We start from the raw sequence: 24,529 nt of genomic DNA on the forward strand, positions 1-24,529 counted from the left end.
AACACAAATCACCACGACTACTACCACCGACAACAATGATAAGAGAAAATAACAAGGGAAGAGAATACGATACTACCGGCCAAGAAACGAGTCCCACCCAGAAGCCCGTGTCCTTCCGGGTAACTCCCAGTTACCCCCCACCCCGGGCATGACGTGCTGTGGTATGGAATACCTCTTTGGCTAGCCTGGGTCAGGCACCCCGTCTCTGCTTCCTCACGGCTTCCCCTCCTCCCTGGCAGAGCATGAGGCTCACAAAGTCCTTGGTCAGGGTAAACATCAGTTAGCAACAACGGAAAACATCGGTATCACCAGCACTGTTCCCAGGCTGGAAGTCAAAACACAGCACTGCACCAGCTACCACGAAGGAGAAACATGACTGCTACTGCTGATCCCAGGACAATTCCTGACTCCAACGTAGTAATTAGCTAGTTTTACTCTAATTGGCAGAAAATATGCTTTGTCAGCAGTGAATGTGCTGTAGTAAGAAATTATTTGGCTGTGGTGCCTTTATACTGGAGGGCGTGCATGGAGGAACAGCAACTGCTTCTTCAGACATCAAGAAAAAAGATTACTGCATATAAAGTGCAGGGTTTTAATGTAGTTGTCTGGGGGAAAAATGTGCACATGTGAGTTGGGGGCTTTAAAAAAAAAAAAAGCAGTTATTTGCATGTAAAAAATATTGTACTGTGACCCCCATCTCTACCAAACTGTTGCAGTATTATTCTCCACAGATGATAAATTTCTGAGCTAGTCAGTCACTCTTCATTTCTTTCAAATCTAGACCTCTGCAGATCTGTGCTGTTTATATTGTGAAACACTCGAGGACTCCGCACTGTGATCACATCAATCTGAAACCAGTGGGTTTTTCTAGATGTGTAGTTAATCAGGAACTGGTTATTTCCCAGTCCTCCTCCTGCAAATACATTACATAGGCACTCAGAGTTCCTTTTGGACGGCTGAGATTTGAGTAATATCAAGGGGTTTCTTGCATCAGAATAATGATGAGGGGGAAATGGATGAGAGTTTCAGAGAAAGCATGGAAATGTTATCTTGAGCACAGTGTCCAAATCCTGCAATGCACTGAGCACATCCTTAACTCATTCTGATGTTACAGGCATTAGGAGTTTCAACAAAATGCTGATCAGCTCTTGGATTTGGGGCTTAATAAACAGTTGTTACTTAGATGTTTGCTCTCTTTAGAAATCACAGCTGTTTTCACGTTATTTATTCTGCTGATTGGCTTCTCTGGATTGCTTTTGGTCTGGACAAATAAGTCACAAAACTGTGAAGAAGCAAGCTTGCAGAATGTAAACAGTAAGACTTCCATTAGACCAAAGCTAATATTGGCAAACAATGAAAGTTGGGCTGGTTTTGTGTGATAAATTCACACCCTGTGTTAGCTGGAGAAGACCAGTTTGTGGGGGGTATCCCCTTACGCACTGATGGCAAGGACTAATCGATGGAGGATAAAGTAACTAAGGAAACCCCCTTGGTCCTAGGATCCTTCTGCAATGAAAGAATAAGTCCTGCTGCACGGAAACAGATACTCCAGGGTTTCTATGTATATAGACAGCACTGGTTTGAGGGTGGCATTCCTGGTATCTGCTGGGTTCCTTGTCCTGCAATATCAAGACTTGCAGCACCCTATGGGGCAGGCAGTCCCCCAGATCAAGCACCACTGTGAAGAGAGTTGACTCCAGAATGCTACCCTCTGAAAGCCTTCAACTTTGGACAAGAGGAGCATTGCCTGGGTTACTCTGAAGCATGTCCTGTATTCTGCTTTATGTAGAAGCAGCTGCTGTAATGCAGCTCGTTGCTGTTGTCCTTTTTCTGTCTAGTGCTCCCTCTATATATGAGATGTACATTTGCTCAAGCCTGTGTTAAAATGTGAAGGTTTGAGGTAAACCACATAAGGTCATTTTATCCATTCCCCAACACTACCACAGCATAAATGTTGATGCATTTATTTAATGATTTGCCTGCCACTTCTGACAGATGGTTGTTTCATCTTACGCATCTTGTGTGATGGAGTGTCCCCAACTTTTCTTGACATCTTGCTCAGTTGTTTTGCTGTTCTTTTTTGCAGTTTATTTTTGGCATTGTTTGCTTAGTTGAATTGGAGTTACTGTTTGTTTCTTCATTGGTGCTTTATCATGTTACTGTTCCCATATGCTTCGCATAACTTTTTTTCTTGTAGTTGAAGACTTATTGCGCTCTATCGTCTGGGCTGTGTTAGAATGAGGAGTTTGGGGAGGGGATGCAGCACCTTCGAGGCCATTGATCCTATCTTTATAACTTTGCCCTTTTAGCTTGGAACAGATTATTTGCATAGTGGTTCAAGATTGCACAGGCAGAATCAGAAGAACCAAACTTTACATAAACCATTTATACTAAATGTTGGGAATGCTGGCAACATAAGTCAACTACAATGTCTATTGGAAATTTATCACTTTATCAGTATTATCTTTGATAGAAGTGGTCCAAGCACGTAGGGAAGTGAACCATGCCTTGGGAAGTTTAGCCTTCTTTTAAATTAATTATTCAGGACACACAGAGCCTGGCCCCTTCAATGTATATTAATTCTTTCCAGCCAGCATCCAGGACTTTTAACTTCAGTGGCAATAACAAATAGGAGGAGTCTCAGGTGAAGCCAGTATTTCCAAGTAATTAATCATCTTCCCCTCATGTTCCCTCCACCTCTTTCTTAGTTTTCTTTAACAAGGGAATTTCAGTAATAAATCTTTAATGATACATGTTAAGAATCCTTCATTAATTCTTGTCTGCTTACTTCTCTTTCTTTGATACTCTATGTTGTATGTTAGGAAGTTAAAATGAAGAAAAAACAGTTCTAGAGAGCTGGTAAATTGGCACAGTCTCTGAAAGGTTGTTTCTTGGCTGTTGGATGTCGTGTGGCATACTTGCTAATAGGGATTGTTGATTAATACTGATTGGAATGTCAAATGAATGCTTGGATACATTTACAGAATTGCAGCACGATTGCACAGGAAAAGGTAAAGAAAAAAGTAATCTGTCTGCTCCTTAGGTGGAGGTGAGCCTGATTCTAAGTTTTATTCTAACCTATTTCTAAGTTGCATGTTCAGAGGCTTTGCTTGTTGTATACTCTTGGGTGCTGCAGCAGCCCACACAGGAGCACAGCTGGGCACATTGCTGCCGACGGAGCAGAGGGGATGTATCTTTAAATAATTCTCCTCAGATGCAGGCAGCCATCAAGCCTATTCAATGTGACAGGGACAGATGTGACAGATCGGTTCTGACACACTTCCATACCACAAGTCCGTGGCTGGAGGTGACTGGTGTCCTTCCTCTGGTCCCGTCCCTGCTGCAGGACAGCACAATGACGCGCGGATGAACCTCGCCATCGCCCTCACTGCTGCCAGGTACGGTGCTGCCACCGCCAATTACACTGAAGTGCTGCGCTTGCTCAAGACGACAGACCCAGCCAGCGGGAAGGAGCGTGTGTGTGGTGTGCGCTGCAGGGACGTCCTAACAGGTGCGTGCCTTCCTGGCAATGGGAAAGCTTCGGTACACAAGGACAGCTTCCTGCCCAGCTTTCCCAGATGACCGGCTGGCAAGTGGTGGGCCCCCAGTGTCCTTTGGTCTGCAGCACCCTGCTCAGTGGGTGGAGGTGGTGGCACTCTGCAGCGGGATCTACCACACCATGGTTGAGCAGGAAGCAGAGCCCTTCAGGAGAGCCTACTTTTCATTAAAGACACAAAGAAATAATGAGACGAGGGAGGAGCAGGGAACGCTGCTGTTTATAAATATCAATGAACCGACAAAGGAGCCATCTTCCCAGGGTGCAGTAGCATACCATTAATGTCAATCATCTTTAACTTCTGTCAGATTTTTCACTTGAATCCTAGCATTTTGGCAGGGTAAGCTAAGCTTTACATCCAAACCCTTCTGTCAAGCAAAGATGATATTGTAAAACTCTGTGTGCTGTACAGTAATAGTCCCATTTACCAAGTCTATGGATTGAGACTGAAATCTCTCATGTTTGAGAAGCAGATTTCAGCTGAACTTCTTCCATCCAGTCTCCCTCCTTCTGCCTTTACAGATAAGATGGAATTTCACTGTAAAACATTTTCTTTCAAATAGGCGTTACATGAAAATTTTGTTAATTTTTAAAAATCATTCCAGCTGTTCTGTTCAGACAGGCAGGATGTGCTTTACAGTAGGTGAAGTTCATAGGTAGATTAATAACAGAGGGTGTCAGTGAGCAAGAAAACAAATGGTTTATGTGATTGATACTGTTTTCTTTCACAGGGCAGGAATTTGATGTCAAAGCCAAATGTGTTATCAATGCTACGGGACCTTTCACAGACTCTGTGCGCAAAATGGATGATCAGGAAGTACCAAACATCTGTCAGCCAAGTGCAGGCGTGCATATTGTGATGCCTGGTTATTACAGGTAACGATATTCAAAGCCTAAACCATTTGTAACAATCTCTGCTGGTGTCTGTAAAAAATAGGCTTGCAGAGACGCATTTCTGGGTTTTATGGTAGCCTTGAACGCATTTGATTTTTATTTTGAGTGGGGTTTTTTTTTAAGAGGATTCTGCACTGTGCTGCTTAGAAGATCAATTTCGTATATTCAGAAAAAGACTGAAGTCTCGTAGTTCTTAGTTAAAACACACCAAGGCAGAATTCCTGCTGAAACAGAAGGGTATTCAGGCAGGGCATCTGCAACAGACTTGTGAAAGGCGTATTTTTCAATAATGAATTTGAATTGAGTGTACTGGCTGCTTGTTCACTCCCCTTAAGAAAAGAAGCAGCATATGAAACCTTTCAGAGAGGCTGCTGCCTTCATACAAAATCTCTTGTCCTATTAAGCATGAAACTCTATGCAGTGACACTCTGCCACTGTACTTTGCTATGTTATGACTCCATTTATAGTACATATGAACACAGCATGTAGGCCATTGAATAAGTACTTCAAAATAACATGGTTAAATTTTAATGCCGCTGTGGCCACCAGCCCACCTACCATTCTGGTGGAGAAGACTTGCCTCCACTGCTGACCTTGTCACAGAGGTCCCTGTGGCACTCTGTGAGCACGCACTCTGTGGACTACTGCTTCTGTCCTTATTTGCTGTGCAAAACCAAATCCCCTTCTACCAAGCAAGCCATGTCAGTTGAAACTCAAATATTACCTTTGGTTTCTGAAGTCATTAGCATCCTAATGGAAATTCACATTTATGGACTTAGCTCAATTCTGTTGATACAGTGAACTTACAATAGTGCTTTCCATATCATCATTGCACTCCTCTGTGAATATAAATTTAGACTTCCAGTGCACAACATGTTGTTTTTTCCAGAGCTGTCCCAACAGGACATGGCCATGACTCTAAAATTGAGGCATTTGTGGATTAGTGTAAAATCATTCTTGCATTCTGTTCTTTTTTTGGTGTCTTTCTACATGAAAAATGGGAAAATGACTTGATAGCTGCTTGAAAGCACTAGCTATGTGGAGGAATGGGTTGTAATCCTAGTTTCCTCACATGCTATGAGAAGAATATGTGTGATTGACTTTAAGGCCCTACAGCAAAACCATATAAAGTTTTAAAACTTTGACTCACTTTGTAAATTCAAAGTAGAAGATGGCTTGAGATGCATGAGGGTTCTAATTTATTTATTCAGTAATAACCTAATAATTTTAATCAGAAATGTAGAGAATTCTTGTTCTCCTTGTTCCCCTGTGTATGTCAGCATGTGGGCATTACTTTTCTTGTGAAATAGTATCTACCCACATGCTGCCTCCACAGTGCAGCTGATTAGATAAAACTGCACTGAATTTCCATGAAGTGGGATAGCTTAAACCAAGAACTGTCTGCTAAATAGAAAATACTCGTGGTATTTAATGTTAGTTGTATCAGGTCGTCTCCTGCTGCCAAGGAACACTCCTCAGCAAACGAAGATTGTAATTTCACTGCGACTGCTTGCCTTATGGTAAATGTTTTATAGAGAATTTTGGCCCGTACTCACCCAAATTATTTTTTTTGAAGAGGTGGAGTTTTTAAATATAAACATAGTTAAGGTTTTTTAAAACCAATGTTAACTTAATGCCTTTATTTCCCATGGGTTTCTTATTCATTTATGTTCTTCATTAATAGTCCCAGTATTCCTCCTCTCATTAATCCTATTTTTAGTATACATCTATTCTGGTAGCTGCAGCAAGTCCTTCTCACTCCCTATTGTCTAAGTGTATTATCTGCTGAATGAAAGTGGTTTTTGACTACCTCTGTTCCGATAGGCTTGCTGCCTGAAATGTGTCTATGGATGAAATACTTTATTTCCCCTCCCTTCTGACAAATGTCAGATGCTTTTTGTCTGTCTTGAATTTTCTTGTCTGATCTGCATTCCAAATCCCATGTAAAATTGTCTGCTGAACCTTAGTTCTACTCTATGGAAAATTGCCTATTTGCTCTTTAACTGCATTTGTGGTGCTTTGGTCAAAGCTTATTCAACTAGAGGTCTTCCATGTATCTGTTCTGCTCCATAAAATGCTATGTCCAGGAAGGAACCACTTACTGACCTCAACTCTAAGACTTCTCGTCTGCCCCTCAGTTAAAGCATCTTGTCTAGTTCAGTAGTCTACAGCTTCATACATTCTACATGTACTTTAGTCATCTGTTTTCAAGATTTTTTTCCTGGTTTGTCATATGTTTGATATACATTGTCCAACTTAACTGCACTGCTTTTTGGAAAAGGAACCTCCTACTGCATTCAGTTGTTACAAGTTAACTCTTCAATAATGTACAACTGCTCAAACATTAGGCCAGGTGTCTTAATGGTTGTTTTGCTGACAGCCATTTAAGATTCATCTGTATTACACTCCAAGACCATTTGTCCCTATATTTCTATGTAAAGGCAATGCTTTATACTTCATGTTAGAGTTTACAGTCCTGAACTTACCCATTTCAGTAGTCTTTAAACAGTGCTAGAGAAATCTTACAGTGGCTGATGCTGCTGTACTTCATAGCTCATTTTCATGTCTATTCTGTAGTTGCAAGAATTCATGTCTTACAAAAACATGCTGTTTCAGGACTATTTCTTGTGTGCATCAGATGATTCCAGAGGCATTCCATATCAGCCAACATTTGGGTTTTAGGATGCTTCTTTTCAATGAGAAACATCTTAATTTAATTTGTTTTGGTGGCTCCTTATTTATGTAAGATGGAACAAACATAGCAATGGGAGATTGAGAGTGTGCTTCCTGGGATAGCTAGTAGTCATTAATTCAGTAAATTAATTGGCATATGGAGAACTATTTCATCCTTTCTCATCATTTGCTGTGTAATCAAATTGAAAACACTTCACACCATTGGTGTTGAGGTGGAACTTGGTTTTAAGTCTTTACTTGTTTATCTTCCTTATTTTAGAGTTTCTGTGAGATCACATTTAGAAAAACCCATACTTTTGAGAAAATGTCTGAAGTTTTCTGAATATTCTGATACTGTATATTAAATCTCTAGTTTCCTCTGTCTCTAAATCAATAACTTTTTCATTTTAAAAAGTAATCATTTGTCTGACGTGATTTACTTTTCACAAATCTGTGTTGACTTCCCCTATTAAATTGTACTTTTCCAACTGTATGCTTAAGCTGTCTATAAATATCACCTAAAAAATGTTCTAATATACATGCTATGTATGAAATTTTCAGCTTCCCTTCTAGCCTTTCCAGATATTGAAAACTTACCTTCAGTAATCTTAGACTTCCTAAAAATAACAATTCAGTGGTTCGGCTGGTGGCTCCCTAGAATAGGTAATTCATATCCAAGCAGGTGTTTGTCTGCTTTCAGCTTACTGTGTTAATAGTTGAGTCCATTGAACTCCTCTGATGGTCTGTACTACCCCTTAAATACATACCCTCCTATCCTCCTTCTGTATAATTCCTATATGCTCCTTCTGTTACCAGGATCAGAGGCAAAACCTGAAGACTGCTAACCTAGCTGCAGGTGGTTTTGCAAGTACCCACAGCACTGCAAATGAAAGTTGGCATCTTTTCTTTAAATAAAAATGAACAAAAAAGCTTAAGTGTTTCTGTATATAAAAGCTGTTTACTTTGAAGTAATTATAGAAGCCTTTCGTTTTCTGAGATACAGGCAGACCTATTTAGTAAGTCATGAGGATAACTGGGTTTCTACCTGTGGATTTTTGGTTTATTTATTTTTCTTTTCTTTTTTATATTATATCAGGAAACATTGATACAGAAATTAAAATTTCCTCTATGAAGAACTACTGGTTATCTTCATTTAACTAAATCATTGTTTGTTGCACTGGCGTAAATAATTGACAAAGCTCTGAATAGTAGCATCCAGTTAGTGTCTTCCTTGTCTTTTTTTCTCACAACATGGTTCCCTGTTCAGGAGCACAGGAGCTGAGAGTATTCTGAGTGTACTTCTTGGTCTGAGTCCTGTGGGAGTCTGGGCATTCGCTCCTGTTGAAGTGGCAGATGGTTAACAGACCCAGGCTGTGGTATTGCTGGATGTTTACTGTTGGAATGTGCTTATAATGCTTATGATTTCAGTGTTGCTCTTCTCTTGTTTTCTTCATGGTTTTCTGTTGTGAACCATTACCCCTCTCCCACCTCACAGCATTACTGCAAATACAGGTTGAAGCTGTCACTGGGATTCTGTAGGTCTTTGCTTTTGTCCTCTGTTTAGGGCACAGATAGTTAAGAACTGAGGTTAATACTTAATTTTTATTTTTTCTTGTTATATACTTAGATGCATCAAAACAGAATTAGGGTTCTGTTCTTCCATTTAAATGTGTATTCTGTTTCAGCCTTCCCTTTCTTTTGAGGCATAATATAAATGATTGGCCTTTTTTGATCAAAAGCAGTTATTCATTCCATAAAGAGTTTCAAGTAATTGCTGTTTTAAAATTACCAAATGTTTGTATTTGAAATTCCAATGAACACAACTTTCCAGAGTGAATGGAGAGGTGAGATGCCAAAGGCCCGGTCACTAGATTTAAGGTTGTGGTCTGCTAACCTGCTTAGCAAAGCAAAAAAAGAGCATCACTTTCAGGTGCCCTATTTCTTAAAAAATCTGGGACTGCTTTTTAAAGTCAGGTGAAATCTCTGATTTTTTTATTATTTTTTTTTTTAATTAATCATTTGACCTAGGAATGAAGATAACATTCTAATACTTTATATGGGGTACAAGGTGTGCAGGAACAGAATCCCTGGTGATGCCTGCCCTGTTTTGACCTACATCCGTCCTTTATTTCAGCCCTGATCATATGGGTCTGCTTGACCCAGCCACCAGCGATGGCAGAGTGATTTTCTTCCTGCCGTGGGAGAAGATGACTATTGCAGGGACCACAGATAGCCCGACCGATGTTACTTCCCATCCAATACCAACAGAGGAAGATATAAATTTCATTTTGAATGAAGTACGCAACTACCTTAGTGCTGATGTTGAAGGTAAACCTTTGCCCACTTGTTTTTAACCTGGGAAAGTGTGGGTGAGTTTGTGGCATTTCAATTTGAGTGCGTTCTCTCTCTCTCTGGCTCTGATAACTGTGGTTCTTGTGCATCTGGTTGTTCCTAAAACTAGCAGGACATAAGCGTCATCATGATCCATGTTTCAGAGCTATAAAATGGTGTTTTTCAATACACCTGCATTCTGGCCTCAGAACTGGAGTTCGCAGAACTGGAACAGTTCCACCATGCATCATGATGAGTACATCAAATAATTCACCTGTTTTTTTCTGAAAGAGAAGTTGTCCTGACTTTTCCCATGTCTTTGTTTTTATTTCCAGTTTTCTAGGCACTTTATTCTTAACAGTTGACTCTTCTTGATATGGTAATTATCTAATAATGTCAGTGTTCAGTGCAAGAGGAGAATTACTTGGTGCCAGTTGTTCTCTTCAGCAGCTAAGCTGAGAACCCATTTGTTGTAAGAAGCTAGCCTGCTTTGACTTGATGCTGATTTACAGGAGAGAGGGTTTTTTCTTTCTTAGTGATTTTTTACTTTTATTTTGTGAAAACAATTGTACTTCTGTATTTCTGTTGTATAGCAGCATTAAAAAAAATCTGAAAAGTATTTGGTTAGGAGGAGCATTGCAGCATCCTTAGATTTAGGAAAACTTGCTGTCCAGAGATTGGAAATGCTACATTATTTGTTTTCTGAAGTGGGTAATTGATTGACCTGTGTTGTGTGAACTTCAGAAGAAGTCCTCAGGAAATGTACCTTTAGGCTTCGTGACTAGAAGTCAATATAGGTATGTGTGGTGGGCCAGCAGCATAGCTGGTAAAGGTAAGAATGTGGGTAAGACAGAGATTTTGTAAGGTATTTTACAGAAGTACATTATGAAGTGGTTAATTCTTTTGAATGAAACCTACCTAGGTGCGCGCTGTTTTTCACATATGCAATTAGCAGTGTTTATAGATTGCTTGTTATTGAATTAACAACTGTGCTGGCCATATCAACTTGCTGCAGACCTGCCTTTTAGCTGCCAGAGACAGTGCCAGGGTTATCAACTTACACAGGCTTGGATGAGTTCCAACTGTTTAATTATAGTGTCACGCATGCTGCTTTTTCTAGTTTCATTAGTTTATAAACGTAATATGGTATCTTATTTCTGTGATTAACACTTCATTTTGGCAGGTTAAACATGCTGGCAGAGCACCATTGATTTCTGAAATCTATTTTGTGTTCTTTGGGGGATATTTTTACACCCTTTTACTGATTTTTAATTATCATTTATTTGAAAGTTGTATTAAAAAAAAAATGTTCCAAAGGCTCCAGCATAAAGCAAATTGGCCAGTTTTTCTGTTGCAAGTTTAATAAGCAACAGAATTAATTTCATTAAAATCTGTTGGTTTCATTTTCTTTTATGTATATATATGTGTGTGTGTGTATATATATATATATTTTAAGAGACTTTCAGAGGCTAGGGTATTTTCCTACAACTGCTAAGGGCTTTTGTGACTACCTGATGCCTTCAGGCTCTCTTCTTCCAAGTTTACCAAGAAGTCAGGGCTGGCTTTAGGGATATACTTGTAACTGGACAGGAAGCAGGAACAGCATTGGGGTTTTTTTTGAGGCGGTGGTTGAGTTTGACAGTTGAATCTCTCTTGATTGATCAGTTACCAGGCTATCTCTGTTCTGTTGGATTTTTAACCAGTGTGAAAAACAGACCTCTCTGACTTTGCTTTGGGCTAGAGAATATTACTGATACTGCTCAGGACAGTGCTGATTTTAGTTCTGTAGCCCAGTTTATTCAATTACATTGGAGGATCATCTCCAGATTTTTTTTGTTGCTCAGCTAACAAGCATGGTGTGGTGCAGTCCTTGTTTCATAGTGAATATGTACTTAGAGGCAATGCCACAAAGACCACAGGAGTGACACGAGGTAAATACCCATCAGTTCGTGGCTGATTAGCTGATCTTTTGTTCCGGACAGTGAGAAGAGGAGACGTACTGGCAGCGTGGAGTGGCATTCGTCCTCTGGTCACAGACCCCAACTCCAAAGACACACAGTCGATATGCCGGAATCATGTTGTTGCCATTAGCAATAGTGGCCTTGTCACGATAGCAGGTACTCTTAAAGTAGGAGTTTCTCTTAAAGTATAGCGTTGTTGGGTTTACCCAGTGTCTTTTATTCAAAACCTTTCCTTGTTACAGGACAATTCTTCATGCTCCTATAGCCAGATAATCATCTGCCAGTAGTAGTATGACTGGCTTATTGAAGCAAGCTAATAAGAGTGATGTGATCTACAAAATATATATAGTATATACCAACTTGGTGTTCCCCTTGCTTTCCCCAAATAAAGGGGTAAATGTGTGGTTACAGGTGGGAAGTGGACAACCTACCGTGCCATGGCGAAGGACGCCATTGATGCAGCTGTTGAGGCACACAATTTGAAAGCAGGTTCCAGTAAAACTCTTGGACTGCAGCTGCAAGGGGCTGAGGACTGGAGTCCCACTCTCTACATTAGGTTGGTCCAAGACTATGGACTTGAAAGTGAGGTGAGTCATGGTGTCTGTTGATGCTCTGATATTTTTTTGTTGGAGGGTTTTGTTTTTCCACTAAATCTAATACCGGAATAACTTGTTTAAAGGTCTGTTAAACCTGATAAGAGCTTATTATCTAGCTGGGGAAGAAAAATGTAGTAATTTTTCTTTTCTTCCCTTTTTCCTTCCTCCTAATTTTGACTGTTTCCTGCTTTAAAATGTTACAACATCCTAGGATCTGTCTTCCTTTGAGCCCAAAAAAGTCTGTACCTCAGGGATGATCACAGCGCAGCAGAAGAGTTGGAGCATCATTAGTCACAGTTACACTGATACATACATAGTGGTGTCAGTGCTGGCCTAACCCATTCTCAACACAAATAGTTTCCTCCCACACAATCAAAATCTAATACCCTCTTCAGCCTGTTTGTTACTGTTGACAAGAGAATTGACAAGAAAAATGTGTGCATTTGATGTGCTTTCAAAAGCCTATTGAATTTGTTTTCAACTCCATAGGTGGCTCAGCATCTAGCTTCGACATACGGCGACAAGGCTTTTGAGGTCGCCAAAATAGCCCAAGTTACAGGAAAGAGATGGCCTATTGTTGGAAAGCGTCTTGTGTCTGAATTTCCTTATATTGAAGCTGAGGTATGTGGAAAAACTACATGATGTTCTCACTTCTCTTCTTGGGATAAGCAGGTTTTAGAGCAGGTCGGTCTTGCTCTGTAAAACATCTCCATAAGCCTTGTCCTTTGGTCAGATACAGACTTTTTCCTGTTCTTGTTTTTCTCCTTCTCTGGAGCATGCTTTATTTTTGTTTGTATATACACATATTAATATATTTTTTAAAAATTAAACATTTGTAACGATATAGTGTCTATTTTTTATTTCATATATACATGTTTGATGCCAGGTAGATTTTATAAAATGTCCCAAGGAAGATTTTATGTTGCTTTATAAAATGCCCCAAGCATTTTGAACACTCTGCCTGCTTGGGTGGGAACAAGTTTATTTTGTATAGCCAACCTAGCAGGAAGGTTTGTGATGCTAAATGTAATTTCTGACAGTGCCCATTTTCTTTCTCATCTGCATTTTTTCCCCTTCTCTTATTGTTCTAGGTTGTCTATGGTGTCAAAGAGTATGCTCGCACAGCAGTGGATATGGTTTCCCGACGTACTCGCTTGGCCTTTCTGAATGTGCAGGCTGCAGAGGAAGCCCTGCCAAGAATCGTAGATATAATGGGAAAAGAACTTAACTGGAGTGAGCAGAAAAAAAAGGTACAAAGGGCCTTTTTCATCTCAAACTGTTTTGTTCTTCTTAAGTAGTTTCCATGTTAACGATCTAAATTAGTTGAATAGAAAACTTCAAGTGATGCTTTCTTCCCAAGAGAATGATTCACTTGGCATATTTCACTATAAAGACTTTATCAAAATAGCTGTGAAATGAGTTGGCATTGGCTGGGGGGTGGAGGGGAAAGTGAAGATCTGTGTCCTGTTGTTCCCCAACTTTAAAAATGAAAGCAGACTTGGCATTACTATCCTATTCCTGTACAATAATTTTATTTACTGACACTTTTCAATAGATCTGCCTCAGAAAAGGAGGATCTTGTAATATGTGTCACTCTTTTTTGTCTGCTGTGTATTTTGAGAAGTGATGATACTGAGTTTGCATGATTCTTTGTCTTAAAATAATGTTTAAGGTCATTGTTACCTTCCTTTGCCCAGAGTGGGTCTGTGCCCAGACAAACCGTGTGGGACTCATCTTACTGTTACTTGCAGTCCTGATAACACGCTGTCTTTGTCTAAGCTGGTTTCTGTGTGCCTGCTCTGTAGTAAAGATCACTTCGCCTAATGAAGGCATTTGCTGTAATGAACTGCACCCTACAACCCTGCTTAGATCTCCACAAACTGACAGGAGTACCTGGGATCCGTGGAGATCTAAGCTTAGATGTAGACATCCCACTTACTGACATGAATCTTGCCCCTACTGAACCATCATGTCATGTAAGTTATGATTATCAATTCTTTCTGTTGTCACAAAAAGAGGTTGCATGTGTAATGCTGCCCCGAGTATGGTGGAGGAGAGGCAGCACAACAAGTGCTGTAACCAAATGGGACCCGTGGTTTGGGACTTCTTTTACTCTGAAACAAAAAGAACCTGTAAATGCTCACCTAGCTCTTCCACTCCAAAGGAGATGGGAAGTTTCCTTCAGACTGTTCATGAAACCCTTTAGCAAGGTAGAAGTGTGATTAACATTCTGGAAGGAGCTCATTTGAATCCTCTAGCCAGAGACCTGCTGTGATCCTAAAGCCTCCCCACAGGAGTGCATAAAGATAGGGCTACCATCATGTCACCGATGCGTTGCTTTTGTGCGTGTACATTAAGCAACCTCATAGTTGGAGGTGTTTGACTGAACTTACAGGTATCCCACACTTACCAAACAAGATTTGCTTATATAATAATTTACTGTATTAAAGAAAGCTGTATCTATTCTTTCATAAAAATAGATTGGAAAATGGGAAGCTTATAAAGCAAAGAGTTTGAAACTAGCATGATGTTAGGGTTGGATGGACAGCCTTAGCTCCAGCAGCCATAGTTGGGGAGTTAAGCTGTAATTATATTCTCACTGTAACCTGCAGGAATGAAAATTAATACATACCGCATGCACCTGTAGGACTGGCAAAACCATCTATGCTTGCCTGAGTACCCTAATGCCAGCATGACAGTCTCTACATTCCCCAAATGTCTGCTGGGCTTTCTTTTGGGAAAGTCTCCTTCTCTTTCAAGTGAGGCTAAAGTTCCACTGAGTTACTGAGCATTTCTTCTGTAACCAGTCTTGGCCATTTTGAAGTGCTACATTTTTACAGCAATCTTGCCTGTGTTGTATTTTGACTCGATGGACGAGGCAATTCAATGCCTATCCAGACGAGCATGCTTTAATTTAGATTTTACAGTAAGACCATTAAATAAGTCTTTGTTGGTTTGGGACTTTAAGGCTAATTTCTGTGCTTGTATTGAACTATGTAAGAGTAGTACGCCTTCACAAACAAGGCTTTGCTAGATTAAGTGGCTTATGTGTACGTGCCTAAGGAATCTTTTGCTGCTGCTGCGGCCATTCTGCGATGTGTACTATTTAACATTGCTGCCTGCATAGCAAATGCTTGTATCACTCTTAGAACTGTGTTTGATGCACCCATTGCTGTAGAAGGAATTCTGCTCTACAGTACTGTATGTGTGTCAGGTGCTTATCACTTACTAAAAAACTGGCTATGGAAGACCTTCCACTGAACTTTCAGATAACAAATCAGTTTTACTACCATCCAGAAAACTAGTTTAAAACATAAAAGAACCTGCTTGGTTTTGAGCCTCCTGATTTTTTTGCTTGCTGATTTGAGACAGGTGAAACCTTGCACTAAGATATCAGCTGTGAGTTAAATGGCATTTTGTAGGCCTGAACTGCATCTGCCATTTGTCATGAAACAGGTAGATACACCATGTGTGACTGAAGGCAGTGTATAGTCCTTAAAGCATTTACACGGTAATTAGAAGTCTTTACTAATCTTGATACCTCTTTTCAAAACTAAAAAGTGCCTAAGAGTAAGTTGGGTTTTTTTAATACTTCTCAGGTACCATCTGCTTAATTTTTGGACCTTAGATAAATTCTAGTTAAGTGGAAGAAACTACTAAATAATACATTAAAAATAATTGTGTGAAAGCTCCCTATTCCTCAGATACACAGTTTTTCTTTTTTTCTTGTAGGAGGAACTTGAAGCTGCTAAGAAATTTCTCTATTATGAAATGGGCTACAAAGTAAAATCAGATCAATTAAGAGACAGCTCTGAAATCAGTCTAGTGCCTTCAGATATTGAGAGGTGAGTAAAGTAAAAGAGTTCCCTATGCTGCTGGGAATTAATACCTGTCATTCTTCTGAGTGCGGTTTTTCCCACTGATAATCCTTATCTTGCAGATACAAGAAGCGATTCCGCATGTTTGACAAGGACAAGAAAGGGTTTATTACTATACTGGATGTGCAGCGTGTCTTGGAGGTAATGTTTCCCTGTGTTCTTTTGGTTTCCTTTTTAAGTTTCTCATCTAAATTTGAGAGTGTGGCATAAATAGTACTGAACAATGCAGCTGATGTACTTCTGTGCTTTTATTTGTCTAGAGCATCAGTGTGCAAATTGCTGAAAATACTCTTCATGATATTCTAAATGAAGTGGATCTGAACAAAAATGGACAGGTTGAGCTCAATGAGTTTCTGCAGGTAGGCGTCTCTTTGTTACGAGAGAAGCTGTAACTTTAACGAAGGTGTAAGTATTTAACTTTTTTCCCCTCTGCTTAAGGGCTGGATTGGAGACTAGGTGAGTGTTACTTGAGTAAACGCTGTAGTGTTGATGCTATTTGCCAGATCACAAGGTGAGTGACACACACAACCATCCTCAAGCAGCTTTGAAATTCAAGGATTTTTTTTTTCATGTGCAGAAATAATAAGACCCCAAAACCAGTTCCAATTTACAAAGTGTACTGCAGTACAGACCTGAATTTTGCCCTTTATCCTACAGAAGTGCTGTTTAAGTATAATCAAAATGATAAAACTGTCCATTGGAAGGTATATGGCACAGTTGGGCACACTGACATTTATCTTGGTCTGTTAATTGATTAGTAGTTTCTAAACTATTTTGCCTATTTTAAAGAATGAGCTTGCAGCTAAAACACAGTTTATATATAAACCTATAACCCTGGTTTAACTCCTGGGTGCAATAACGGTACCTCAGTTTGTATGGAAGATGTTACATTGACAACCCATGCACCTGCCTTTTGCGGGACTTTAAAATAAAGCGAAGGGTACTACGGAAATGTTTGTTTGCCCAGTCTCTCGTGCCTATGCTGTTTGCCAGTCAGTGTTGTTTTTGTGGAGTCTTCCTTGGTGTGGTATTTCAAGTGACTGCCATGTCTTCCCTGCATGGTGGCAATGATGAATGCCGAACATGAGATAAATTCATGCTGGGGATTTTGGTCAATGTCAGCCTTTTCTTCACTGTGTCAAGTTAAACAAACAAGATCAAGGCAGAGGAAATGGTAATTGTCTCTCTTGAGATGAGCTGTAGATAAGAGCAGCATTGTTGAATCTAAATGCAGAAAATTTTCACAGGTTGTGTCCAGCATTAGAAAAAGGGACTATTTATTTGCCTAAAATGCAGCAATTTAGCTGGGTAACTGAAATTCACTTGGGGGAAGGGTCAAAAAAAAACTCCAACAGACAAACAGTGGTGGCAGAAGAAGAAACAATGGCTTTGGGAATTCATGCTTACGGATTCATTTAAAAGAGAAAATCACAGCTGGTTTTCTGGCTATTGAAAAGGGTCTCCCTTTTACACCCCTCTGCATGTGAAAACTTTTAATTGATAGGGGGGGAGCTCACCTTTCACTGTAAGGGCTGTGTTAAGCTATGATGTGGCTAGTTTGGATACACTGTGGTTACAAATTTGGAACAACTTGTAATTATGTCTGCGGTGGATTTTTGGTGGCTTGTTGGATTTTTTTGCTCCCCTGCGCTAAAAAGCCTCAGTTGGGGTTGTGTGCCCTAAGGCATTGTATCTGTAAAATGTGAAAGGCAAGCCACTGTTTTGGTATAGTTTCAAAGGTACTGTTGTAAAACTCTGTAACTGTAGCTACTGGCTTCTCCTATGCATTTCACAGTTGGAATATTTAATACTGGTGACTGGCACTGCAGTAAGGATCACTTGTGCCTGTGCACCTCCTTCCCAGGGAGGCAGGGAGCAACACACAGGTTGCTCCTGCACAGCTGAGTGCCTAGGATGAAGTGTGCTAATAAAATTAGCAGGAGGTTGCCATGGAAGGAACAAAATACATTAAATGTTTGTTTAATTTTATTTTTAATGGATCTGTTATGTCAGCCCCCAATGCTTTTGTGTTTGCTTTCTGAAAACTTTAAAGTAATTGCATTTTACCACAGGATGCGTGTGGAAAACCGTGTCCAAATATTTGTGGACATTTATATTAGAATATAGGAACACAGCGTACCAGGGTGGCAGCACAGCTCTGCAGAGAGGGAGCAGAGCAGTCCCAAGCACTTCCTTTGACCAACTGCAGGTGCCCATGTCACTCCTGTCACTCCAGTAACAGTCTGGTGAGCACCGATCCCGTCAGGCACTGATGCCTACAGGTTTTTCACAGAGAGAAAGCGGCCTGTGTTGATCAGGAACACAAAGGGGTTGTTCCACATGACAGGAAGGCAGAGCACTGATGGTGTTTGTGTGCACATGGTGCTGTCCTATGGCAGTGACTGTTTTCTTAGTGGTGCTGTCATTTATGCTCAGGGAAGGAGCGACTAACTTGGGAGCTAGTTTTGGTATGCAAAGTCAAAAACCTTGTTAAATCAGGAAGAAGCTTTTTTTCCCAACAGCAGAATTCCTTTCTGATCCTCACCAACCCACTTATCAGATACTCTTCTTTTCATGGCAGTGTCAGGGGATCAGCCATCAGCAACCACCGTTTTATGGTTGCTTCCCCCAAAAAGCATGCCATATGAACTGTAGTTGGTATAGTTTCACAGTTACTGCTGTAAAATTCTGTATCTCTGTGGCTACTAGCTTCTCCTACGTAGCAGTATAGTCAGTCCAGACAGACTCAGGACTGATAGCAGAGTGTATTGCCAGGCAGTGTGCATGGGTGAGAGCAGGGCCTGTCCTCTTGGGACCTCCCTTGCTGTGTGTAAAGATCACTCTGGAAGTGGGGTGGTAGGTGATGGGAAACACAAATTCCAGGTGATCATGGGCTTCCCTTGCTGGCTGTAGCTACTGTTCTTCCTGCTGTTGGTCCTCTCCTTCCCAACTCCATCATCTGCCTTGCCTCAGGACTGCACAGGGTCAGTAACCGCCTTCAAAGTGCAGGGAGGTTTTTCCACCCTCATCTGGGTCTGCAAAGCACAGAGTTTCCCTCTGACCTTCTTCCCTCCAGGTACTAATTCCTGTTTTGACAGGGTTGATGCCACATTTGCATAGGTCCAGCTGCAGATATAATTAATAGATTTTTTTGTGGAAGGGAAGAAATCTGAAGGATTCTCAGCACTGGATGGGAATAAGAAATTGCATTTTGTAAGTGCCAATTGCTTTCCATAGTAGTTTTTGACAAGCTGGCTGCATGTAATTTCAAGTCTAATGCTTGCTTTATCCAGGGGATAAAGAAGAATTAACTAAAATCTTAGCACTAGTGTGTGTTCGTTAAAACAGAGCCAAGTCCAGTTTCCAGGACTTAAAGGCAAATTAGTTTTAAAAGTCTGTAAAGGAACTTGGATTTGAAAGAATTGTGGAAGTCAAGTGTGCTGTCTCTACAAAGAAGGGCATATAAATGAAAGAGGGTATGGTCTAGGATCAGTGGTGGATCAGGAATAGGGTTCTATTAGTTACATCTTTCAGGTACTATAAAAAAACCCAACAAACCAGCTCTGAAGTGGATGGGTTATCCTTCATTCTTATATGCAAAAACCCTGGGGTTGACTGTCGCTTGCACCGTTACTTCCAAGTGGATCATATTTGGTACTTCTGCTTTTTCCACCACCCATGCCGGGCCAAAACTTTCAGGGAAATGTAAATGAGCTCAGAAACCATACAGCAGTTTTGCTGTATATATGGAAAAATCAGTTCTGTGTATTCATTAACACTTGCTAATGGCTCTTGGACAAAACAATGAACTCTGCCATTGTTCATAGTGAAGCTGTGTGGGTGTCTCCTGCTGGTGGCCCTTGGGTGGGACACACAGCAGTGCCTGTCTGCCTCTCGTGCAGGGAAGCCAATAGCACCAACCTGCATAGCTCTGCCGGGGTCCCATGTCCCATAAGCCACATGGGCAGCAGGGGTTTGTGGTGTCTGCCTGCGGACTGGTGTTGGTTGCTATCACTCTGGCTACTTGCTGAGGCCTTTCATGAAGTGCTGTACCTTCTGCCTCTCTCCTTTGCCTTGCAAAGGAATTAACAGAGTGCTCTCCCTCTTGTCTCCTAAGCTCATGAGTGCTATTCAGAAGGGCTACGTGTCTGGAAGCCGGCTGGCTGTGCTCATGAAGACTGCCGAGGAGAATCTGCATCGGCGCGTGGGGATTCCAGTGGACCGGAGCGGTGGTGGACTGTGAGTTCAAATGCAACGTCTGCTCACAGCCATGGCTAATGGAGATGCATCTCTGCTAAAAAACATTCCAGTGCTTCTGACTGGCCTTGCTTGTTCCAGATGACTGGCGTCTGTCCATGGGTGTAGCTCTTACAAAAATATATTGGTGCATTTGTTTTCCTTATTAATGGTTTTCTGTGCAGCTCTTAATACTCCAGTATGTGGCCTTTTGGATTGGGTATTCTTTAGACACAGGGGTTCATTAACAAGAGTTCAGGAATACAGGTTAGAAAGATTTGGGTGCACACACAAGTGCATGTGCACATACTGCCTCATTCATTAACTTCTATATCACCTTTACCTTCAGAGAAAACAATGCTCAGAAAGTGCATCCTGCCTTTAAATGCATTGCATTGAGTTTTGTGAATACACATTTAGTGTTTAAAAGTTGTTGATCTCTGCTGATCAAAAGTGAGACAGGGAAAGCTGGTGATCTGGGTTGGAGATAATAACACAAAAGGATCAAGACTGACACTTCCTGAGGCAGCAGTTGCGAAGAACTATTGTGAGGTTCTGTACGTGGCTGGTTTTGCTCTTCCAAGTGCTGTTATTTCAGTGGTACCAGTACTTGGCCAGACAAAAATACTGGCAGTATGAAGCTGGAAAACTACAAGACATCTTGATTAATCACCCAAGCTAATAATTTATTTAAAAGCATGGGGACAGCTTTCCTTTCTCCCATATTAATAAAAATAGGCTTCCTTTAATAAATAGCGTAGTCTAACAGGTGTTGGTTTATGCTGTAAAAGGCTTCATATTGTTTTCAGTTTTGGACAAACCCTGATGATCTGTAGAATATGGCAGGTTTCAATAGCACGATGGTCTTAATTCTTCATTTAAAAATGCTCAAACACAGAGTGAAACAATCAAACTTGTTTTGCATTACACTAAATCGTCTGTAAAAGTGAAAGGGCTATTTTTCAGCAGATAAATTGGGGGGGGGGGAGGGGGGGGGAAATAAGATCATCACTTGAGCTGTTTTCAGTGGTGTTGTGTCTGTCTGTTTGCCTTTCTGTTGTTGGATCGACTAGGGTCAAGATCAGGTGGAAGACTCCTGCCTGATGTAGAACAAGGAAGGGAAAAACACAAGAATGGTTTATTGATGAATTTGTCCTTCTGTTGTGTTTTTTAAGTACCAATTTACAACTTAAAGCTGCAGTTCCGAGGTGTTAGGTTCTCTACTTCTGTAAAATCTAATCTATTTTAACCAATGTCACCACTTTCACTAATGGAAAATAACAGTACAGGACTGAACAGCAAGGATTGCTTTGATATTTTGAAAGGGAAGACGATTACATACACAAAATGGAGATGCTGAGGAGTGTTCATATGGCACGTAGTAAGTGCTGAGGTTGTGTTTGGCTGGAGAGGCAGTCCTTTAAAAAAAACTAAAAATTCAGGTGCTAAAAATGGTAGATAAAAGAAAAAAAAAAAGGGCAAGCCTCATTTAAAATTCAGTAAATGGTTATATTTCTGCCCAATTTGTAAAATCTGGAGTGAAGGAGACAGTCTTCGATAAAATGCCTTTCGGATGGTTTTTGCACATTAGATTTTTCTTTGACCCTGCCTTTTACCAAAATGATGGTGTTATTCGCAGTTGTGGCTTTTTTGCTTAGAGTCCTGTGCTGGCAAGGCATGGTCTGGGTGACTGAGGACTTAGCATGTTTGGTAATGTAAGAATTATTTTATGGACAAAGGGTTTTGTCTCTGTGGTCCTGCAAACTTTTCTCTTTTGAATTATGTTCCAGTATATTCAGGTGAAGTATGTAATGTTGTGCACAGCATCATATCGCCAAACCCCTCTTCAGATGAAAAGAGAGCAACAAATTTTACATACCCTGTAGAACTGGGGAGAATGAATGTAGGATACACAGGTTGTTTGGGTTCAGTGAGGAAGGTCAGGACGGAAGGGGCTTAGGATTCTACTACTAACAATAAGGAGAAAACAAAGAAGAAAACATAAGTAAGGAGACCTCTTCCAGGCCACATAAAGTAAAATATCTGCAGCATTTACAAAGAAAAATTCTCCTTTATCAATGGCACTGTTAAGAATTAATAATAAAAGTTTACCTGTGAAGCCAGGACTTTCTGCTTTGCACCCAAAGTATGCTCTTTGTTCTCTTGTTTTGGTAATGCATACAGGATGAGACTTTGGGATTTTTCTGGCTAAATGTGTGTCCTCCGATAGGAATTTGCTTTGCATCTTAGGCACTTTATTGTCATGCTTCTCTTCTCTTTGTATGCCATAGCAAGATCTTGTATGACCACCCTGTGTAAAGATTGCATGTGTTACTTAAAACAGCTAAATCTGTACTTGGAAAAATCTAGAAATATTTATTTATCACCTCACATCTTTTCAGGAATGTTGGATTTGGTTTGTTTGGTTTATTTTCTTTTCATGTGAATGTACTGTAGAAAGAGTTGTAGGGTGTCACTGTCTTGCATTGCTATGGTGGAAAACCAGTAATGTGTTTTGGGGTTTTTGGGGGGGTTGGTGTTCTGGTTTGCTTTGGGTGGTTTTGTTTTGTTTGGGTTTTTTTTCATGTTGTTTTTGTTGTTTTGTTTTTGGTTTTTTTTTTGTCTTTGAAGTGGGAGTTGGATTACTGGATGTGGTAATATTTTGGATTTAAAATAAACTGCATGCCTGGAGGGGAGGGTATGCATGTACATGCAGTGTGTTTATATATGTGTGTACAAACACGTGTGTACGTATGTGCACACATGTATACGCATTGCCTGTTTTACACATGGCACTTAGGTATTTTGTGAGGTTACTGTTCTAGTCTGAACTGTTAAATACTGTGTTTGAGGTTGGGTAGTCATTTTTATAACTGTCTTGGTCTTTTACTGCCATTATTTATTACTTTTGATATACACAATGAGCCGCATGCATTTATAGAGCAATAAGAGGATGTATTTAATGTGCCTTGTTTTTAACTGAGCAAGAACTGAAAGCATGAATCAATAAAACTGATTAAAAATGGTCCCTTCACTGGCAGTTTGTTATGGCAGTTACAAAAATAACTTTGATTATCCTTGAAAAAGTTTATTTTTAAGGGGAGAATGTTCAGATAGATGCTTCTTCATAAACATAACATAATTTTGTCCATGCTTTCCCATTTCAGCTCAGAATTTAGTGCTTCATAGTTTAGAAGTGAAAATTGAGAGTTAATGCAGCACTTAGCATTCTTGGGATGTAGGAGCTGTGTGTGCTCGCCACTGACACACAGGGTGAGGTATTCTGCACTGCCATCTCGTACTAAAATCACAGCCAGCCAATTGGCCTGGATTTTGGGGGGGTTGGAAATGGCAGTCTCAAGTGTTCCTTTGCACGCTGATGAATTTTATCAGAACTAAAATCAATAGAAGTGAATGGAAGAAATTTCATAATCCATTTTGATCATTTTACATGTCAACTTAGTCCAGGGTTGCCATGTGTTGATAAATGTTCTTACCAAAAAAATGCTATATATTTTCATTGTCAGTAAATCAGTAAAGCTCTTATCAGTTTAAATGCAATTTTTATAATCTCCATATTATTTTATAGGTTTTAATTTTCACTTGTAATAGGGATATTCCACAACTGTGATGCAGCTGCGCCGAGTACAGGGTTTGTGTACGTGCAGGCAGGATAACTCCCCTCCACGTGTCCCCCACAGAAATAAGCAGGACCAAGACCTCCAGAGTGGAATTACAAAGATTATAAATTTTATCTAATCGGTGATGTGTAAGTAATATGTCAGAAAATCTTTGCTGCAATCATTTTTGTCCCAAATATTTTATAGCACTAAAATTGCCTTGAGTTGTGATCTTGATTTTGCTGCTCTCCACAGAACTGAGAGGAATAGGATTTTTTTCAAGGATGGTGTTTTGGGACTGGGTTCCCTTGCTTTGCACAATTTTCTCTACTGAATGTTCAAAAATTCAGATTTATTGCAACTTATGTTCTTTTGCACTCTGCAGCCTGTTTTAGAAATACAATATAGAATATCATAGCAACATTAATATTTAAGCGTTGCTGCCTGAGCTGGGTGTTTCCCCGTGTCAGATATGAACTGATTGTACCTCTTCGAGGAGAGAAAACCGTCCTCGGTGAGGGTGAATCTTTGCTGCTAAGTGAGCATTACTTCTCCTCACTGGAAAAGAGGGGGTTCACGTTTGTGGGAGAGTTCTGCCTCGAGGTTTTAGTCCCCATTCCCCTTTCTAATGTTCCCCCCAATTTTTGCATGTCTGTACCCCAGTGCAGGAGCACTGCTGGCAAAAAGAGTGCGCTCAGCTGCAGAGGCTGGAGGTTACAGACTGTGTTTCAGGATCGATACCTTCTTCACTCAGAAGATGCCGCTGATGCAGGCATGCTCTGGG

At 40.4% G+C, this 24,529-nt stretch overlaps 2 protein-coding genes across 3 annotated transcripts in view; both read left to right on the forward strand.

Moving 5' to 3' along the window:
- The window catches only part of GPD2 (glycerol-3-phosphate dehydrogenase 2), a 69,956-nt gene extending 48,897 nt beyond the window's left edge, over positions 1-21,059 (forward strand). The window contains exons 7-17 of one of the 2 annotated variants that reach the window (XM_057415716.1): positions 3,347-3,511; positions 4,288-4,432; positions 9,258-9,451; positions 11,437-11,571; positions 11,827-12,002; positions 12,501-12,632; positions 13,103-13,261; positions 15,744-15,856; positions 15,952-16,030; positions 16,150-16,248; positions 20,007-21,059. In XM_057415716.1, coding sequence (XP_057271699.1) covers positions 3,347-3,511; positions 4,288-4,432; positions 9,258-9,451; positions 11,437-11,571; positions 11,827-12,002; positions 12,501-12,632; positions 13,103-13,261; positions 15,744-15,856; positions 15,952-16,030; positions 16,150-16,248; positions 20,007-20,132 — 1,523 coding nt within the window. In that variant the 3' untranslated portion in view covers positions 20,133-21,059. The remainder of the gene's footprint in view (positions 1-3,346; positions 3,512-4,287; positions 4,433-9,257; positions 9,452-11,436; positions 11,572-11,826; positions 12,003-12,500; positions 12,633-13,102; positions 13,262-15,743; positions 15,857-15,951; positions 16,031-16,149; positions 16,249-20,006) is intronic. The other variant, XM_057415717.1, reaches the window with a different exon arrangement.
- KCNJ3 (potassium inwardly rectifying channel subfamily J member 3) overlaps positions 1-24,529 on the forward strand; it is a 644,250-nt gene that overhangs the window by 498,416 nt on the left and 121,305 nt on the right. The window lies entirely within an intron of this gene.

This window comes from Pezoporus wallicus, unplaced genomic scaffold (assembly GCF_028554395.1).
Source record: "Pezoporus wallicus isolate ANWC-B61680 ecotype Strahan unplaced genomic scaffold, APGP_CSIRO_Pwel_v1 contig_736, whole genome shotgun sequence".
Lineage (NCBI taxonomy): Eukaryota > Metazoa > Chordata > Aves > Psittaciformes > Psittacidae > Pezoporus > Pezoporus wallicus.